The sequence below is a fragment of the Brachypodium distachyon genome, chromosome 1 (genome assembly GCF_000005505.3).
Source record: "Brachypodium distachyon strain Bd21 chromosome 1, Brachypodium_distachyon_v3.0, whole genome shotgun sequence".
Taxonomy (NCBI): domain Eukaryota; kingdom Viridiplantae; phylum Streptophyta; class Magnoliopsida; order Poales; family Poaceae; genus Brachypodium; species Brachypodium distachyon.
Window position 1 is genome coordinate 16,819,849 of NC_016131.3, and position 6,193 is coordinate 16,826,041.

At 50.2% G+C, this 6,193-nt stretch overlaps 1 protein-coding gene across 1 annotated transcript; it reads right to left on the reverse strand.

The window, feature by feature from the left end:
- Window positions 1-1,507: 1,507 nt before the first annotated feature.
- Window positions 1,508-2,520, reverse strand: LOC100831187 (dirigent protein 2). Its single transcript, XM_003559888.4, has one exon. The coding sequence runs from the start codon at window positions 2,277-2,279 to the stop codon at window positions 1,659-1,661; it is 621 nt and encodes a 206-aa protein (XP_003559936.1). The 5' UTR covers window positions 2,280-2,520; the 3' UTR covers window positions 1,508-1,658.
- Window positions 2,521-6,193: the final 3,673 nt, after the last annotated feature.

Consider the following 6,193-nt stretch of genomic DNA (forward strand, 5'->3'; position numbering starts at 1 on the left):
AGGCGCTGACTGCTTTTCTGAGATGATGATGGCGCTGCTTTACTTTGCACCGCGTGGTCAGGATAAGACCGTTGAAGGATCTCGGCACCGCCGATGTCAAGGGGCTCGTCCTTATCCTGCAAACTTACAAGATAAGAAAACTATGCCATCATACGCCCGGGGTGCCGGCTTAGCGTTAGTTTAACTTTATGATGCCGGCATACGTTGCTATGCCAGTTTTGCCTCCGTTATCTCGGCTAGAGTTGTGTCACCATGACCTTACCCGAGGTCATCCCCCCGACAACATAAATCTATTTACTACACACGCAATAGGCTAGTGTCTCAGAAATAGCAGCTTTTTTAAGTCCAAATGCAAGAAGCTGACGGTGTATGTTGAGATATAGTGGCATTTGTCACCTAAATTCAAATAAAACTGGATTAAGGATAAAAACTGAAAATTAAATGGAGTAGTATGACAACTAAAATCAAATAAAGTGATAAAAATGTAGTAATTGAGCAGTGGTGAAACAATACAAACAAGTACCGGTCATTAGGGGTAAACAAAAGTATGAAAACAGTGACGAAACAACATAACAATTAAGATCAACTAAACTGGTCACTATGGATAAATAATATGGCAATTGATCCAACCACCAAGTTGCCATGTTAAGCCTTATATACTAGTTGTCAGGATCCAAACACCAACTTGCCATACCATGGTTTACTGGCTTAAAAATATCCAAACTCCAAATTGACACGTTTTGTCTTGTTGTCGGGATCCAACCACCAAGTTACCATGTTAAGCCTTATATACTAGTTGTCAGGATCCAAACACCATGTTGCCATACCATGGTTTAGTGGCTTAAAAATATCCAAACACCAAATTGACACGTTTTGTCTTACCATGTTGCCATACCATGGTTTAGTGGCTTAAAAATATCCGAACACCAAATTGACACGTTTTGTCTTAATTACTTGTTGCCAGAATCCAATGACCAAGTTGGCATGTTATGTTTTACCAGTTGCCAGTATTGAAGCCCCAAGTTGCATGGTGAGTGTTGTGCAGTAGAGTTTGTCCCAGGCTCCAGAGCGCGTCTGATGAAAACGCTCGTCCTGGCTGCCAATGCACGTACAGTTCATTTGCTCAAAAACCCTGTGGCCCGTTCTTTCCGGATCCCCCACATGCATGTATGGCGGCCTAGCTACCTCTTGTCCTCTAATCCTCTTCTTACTGTTGTCCACTTCGCTGCCTGCCTAGCTGCATCCATTTGATCCAATCTACCAACCCGAGATACGTACACCGGTCAAAGGTTCAGACAGAAGCGGCCAGGCTGCAAGGCACCTCGATCTGAACGTCTTTTTCACGACCGGACATGAAAGCAAGATAGCTAGGCTTTGCTTGCAAAATGGGCAGAGAGCCTATAGCATGGGATGTGCTTTGCATTTCATGCTTGCTTCCGGACGGCGACAAGTAAAGCCAAACATACATAGGAGATTGATCTGTGTACACGGAAATAAAAGCTTATAGTAAATGGATCAAACAAGACGCACTTTATTAGCAACTTTTCAAGAAAATTTAACAACATATGCACTCATGGTATGATGGTACACTTATGATAGGAAGCACGGCAGACGAATAGATCACGACATAACAGAAAAACTGTAATCAGGACAACGGACTATTCGTCAAAGAGGGACTCCGGTGTGGATTTCTCCGGGGCAGTCATGGTGATGATTCTCTGACGACGAATCTTCACATAAAGGTCGATCTTGTCGACGAGGACGACGGAGTCAGCCTTGGTGTAGTTCCCCACAGAGGTCATGACGGAGTACCCACGGGCCATCCTGAAGCACCCAGTGCCGCCCACCAAGGAACGCTCCACGGGGGCCTCGAAGTCCAGCACGGGCCCAAGCAACGCCAGCGTGCTACCGTTGTACCTGCCCGCCGTGAACACCACGTTCATGGACGTCATCAGGCCCGGCGGGCTCACCACGCCGGACCCGACGAAGAGGCCCTGGAACCGGCCCACGAGCTTGGAGCTCCTGCGGTCCGGCCCGTCGCGCAGCTCGTTGTCCAGCACGTTCACCGTGCCGAACATGAAGTTGCTGCCCAGCGGGGACTGCACGGACCTCAGCATCGTGGCGTGCTGGCCGGAGACGGTCTCGTGCATGTAGACGCAGATGTGAGTCAGCCGATCGCCGGGGTACTGGACTGCTGCCTGCACGGCCAGAAGGGATGGGGATGACGACACGGCCAGCAGGAGGGCGAGCAACGACAGCAGCTGCGAGGAGGAAGCCATGGCGCTAGCTAGCTCGCAATTAAGGCCAGGCTGAAAATATGGCAGTGAAGAAGATCGATGCAATGCAACGCTAGGCCGCAGATGATGGATGTGATCGAACTTGCTCTAGTTCATGCTTGCTATATATAGGCGATTCACCACCTACACGGGACTAGCAAACAGCAAGCCTGGACGCGGTACCTAACTAAGCCTTTCACACCGCCTCCTCCATGCACGAGAGTACGAGACCATGCATATCCGCAGATGCATGGCAACTTGGTGTTTGGATCCCGGCAACTAGTAAAACATAGCATGGCAACTTGGGCTTACGTATTTTTAGCCAACAAACTATGACATGGCAACTTGATGCTAATTGGAACCTGTCAACCACTAAGACATAACATGGCAACTTGGTGCTTAAATCGTTTTAGCTAGTACTCATTTCATCCCATATTAAGTGACTTTATATTACATGTATCTAGACATATTTTAGTATATATATACGTTCATATTTAGACAAATTTGAGTCACATAATATGAGACGAAGGGAGTAATACATAGCATGACAACTTGGTGCTTGGATCCTAGCAACTAGTAAGACATACTCCCTCCGTGAAATAGGTCATATTAGTTTTTATTAAGACAATGTTTTGACTAAGAATTACTCCGTTAATATGTGACTTGTAAGATATGAAATCACAATTATTATAAAGTATTTTTGATAACGAATCTAGTGACACTAATTTCGTGTCATATAAATCATGTCTTAATATAGTAATCTGTGGTCAAAATTTTGTCTTAACGAAGACTAATATGACATCTTTAAAGGAATCGTAGTGAGTAACAACTTGGTCTTTGGATTGGATCCTGACAACAACTAAGACAAAACATGTCAACTTGGAGTTTGGATATTTTCAATCCAGTAAACCAGAACACGGAAACAGATAAAGATAAAGACGGCTTGACTTCATTGGCGGCCTGGCGGGTGGGACCAAACCGGCCTTGGAGCAGGTTTCCGGCCGAGCAGAGCTCGATCGGGCCACTAGAAAGAAAGAAACAAGCAGCCTGGGAGGCTGGGAACGTACAGGAAACAGCATCAGGTTGGGTGTGGATCGATCCTTCATCCTTCCCCGTTGCCCTTCCACATGCGTAGTACTATTATCGGTTCATCACAACGTCGAGTCCTGTGGGCTGTGCATGAGCCTCCTAGATGGCCGTCGTTCCGGCCCTCCCTGCTGGTCCATCGCAACGTTGAGTCCTGTGGGCCGCGTTCGACTCTTCAGGTCGACGAACTGCGCGATGGGCCAGGCTGGAACCGCTCCGCTCTCGTTGGGGCAAGTTCCTGGTTTTTTTGTCGGCACGGACCTGGCCCGGCTCATCTACCATGTCCGCTTGTTTCCTCAAAAGAAAAAAAAATCTACCATGTGCGCTTCAGCACGCAAACCATCGGTTTTTCTGTTGCTTCCTCAAATATCGACGATCGAATGTGATCTTCCCTCAAAATGTCGGAGAATGACCCCGGGTAGCGTCATGACGACACAACTCTAGCCGAGATGACGGAGGCAAGGCTGGCGTAGTTATATATGCCGGCATCGTAAAGTCAAACTAACACTAACCCGTCATCTCAAGCGTATGCCGGCATGACTATTTTGTCTTATGAGTTTGCAGGATAAGGATATCACCGAGATCTCTCAACGGTCTTATCATGACCACGCGGTGCAAAGTAAAGCAACGCCATCATCATCTCAGAAAAACGGTCAGCGCCTACGTACCGATGCCAGGCGACTGCAGAGAGAAAGCACCGAAAGAGAATCTCTGATGGAAGCCGGCAGAGGATAGCGGTACTTTCTGCAGGGTGCCAAGGAAAAGTAAAGTTGTCTTGTCCCCTACGGTGCCACCCAGAGGGAACCAAGCCGCGTGCCCGGCGGAGCTCAAAGAAGATGACGTTAGACTCGGCCCACATGTCAGTGCGACATGGGCGGCCTATAAATAGAACCTTACCCCTCTGTAGAAAGAGAGGGTGCACTTAGACATCTAGGGTTCCTCCTGCTCCTCCTCCTCCTCCTCCTCCTTCTTCTTCCTGGAGCGCCATTGTAGAGCTTTTCTATCTCGGCTAATACAACAAAGCAGGAGTAGAAGTCTTACCTCGGCAAGAGGGCTCCGAACCTGGGTAAATCCGTGTGTGCTAGTGCAACTTGTGCGTGTTTCTCTTCACGTCCTCCATCCTCCGGATCCTCTATCGTCCATCGGCCCCAAGTTAAGCCATCCTGTGGCATTTGCCGTGACACCACCACGACAGTTGGCACCCACCGTGGGGCCAGCAGCGGCGCTGGCTGGAGTTTTCATCCGGACGGGATGCTTTCTCGTCACCGGGGAGCGCATGGTCTCCAGTTTTGTCCAGAGATTCGGCTCTCTGGGCTTCATCGACAACAACGCGGGCTACTTCAACGGCGCATCGCTTCCCTGTGCAGGCCGCTTCATCAACTTCGGCATGCATGAGGTTTATGTTGCTACTGACAGTCCCTGCAGGTACCTAGAGCAGGTGGCGATGGCCGAAGATCCCCCCGCCATCTGCACGGTCCGCAGCCGGAACGCCGACTGCCCCGCTGACCGTGTGGAGGTCATGGTGACGACTCATGGCGTCAATGCGGGAAGGGATGCTGCAGGAAGTGGAGCGGTCCCAACCAAGTCCGACAGAACGGCGAAGCTCCCCTTGGAGAAGCCGGAGAACATCGACGCTCAAACCGGCACATCGGCTCTGCAGCCGAAGCCAACTCAGATCCAGGCCTCCATCGAACGGCTGACCGCCCCGGTAGCGTCGAATGCTAACCCGGCCCAGCTGTAGTCGGAGTTGGAGTTGGAGAGACAGAAGCTGCTGAAGGAAGCAGTTGATGTCGCTCAAGCTCGACATCTCGCTCCGTGAGTATAACAAAGCCCATGGTCTTAGTTCTACTGCGTTTACTGACCCTAACCGAGTTGGGGAGGTGCGTAATCATGGTAAGAACTTGAATGCCGAGATGACAAGAGATGGCAAGGGTGCACCAGCAGCGTCGGCAAGTTTTGCCTCGGCACTGAAGCCGAAATACAATACCCCTGTCAAAAATCTCAGGGCTGCCGAGACTGCGGCTGAGGAGTTGCCGAATCTTACGGGAGAGGCACTTCGGCAGCAGCAGCTGCACGTGAAAGAGCTGCTCCAAACAGCTAACGGGCAGAATGAGGCGTATATGAGAATGCACGGCAAACTCGGCGCATCTCAGGTTATTCACTCGGCTGCAGATGCCGGTGGCCGCGTTGACAAGCAAGCGTCCACACCTGGTGGCAAACTGGACAAAAGCGTAAACTCTGGCCGGAATAAGCAGCTGGAGCGTTATGACCCGGCTCTGGCAGAGAAACAGATACTCAGAAGGGTTGATGACAGCCAAAGCGGCCTGCATCCAGGCAACAATCGCCGAGACCAGCAAGAACGTTACTCGTTTGATGATGGACACCGACCTCGGGGTCCGGCACCCAAAACTGCTGCAGGACAGCAGGGTGTCGGGCGCAACCCCCCCTATCGAGGTGAAGATCGCCGGTATGATCGTTACGATGACGGGTACTCGGCTATGGGTGACGAGGGTTATATCAGGCGAGAGCGTGACAATGTTGGCTCGCTCTGAGCCCGAGTTGGAACAGACAAGTATCACCTCTGGATGCCTGACATCAGCTTGACAGAATTTATTTGTCCGAGCTTCTAGAGGAGCAAGGCCCTTCGGGACCGCGTTGCTTTGCACATCGTATCATGAGGGAGAGACCTGCCCCGGGTTTCTAGATGCCCAGGGTACGAGAATGAAGCGACCGCCCCCTTACTAGGGTTCGATCTCTGTGCTTACTTGTGCTAGTCCCTGGATCGACTCACTAGCACACATAGTTCAAGATGTAATACTAAGATACAAAGG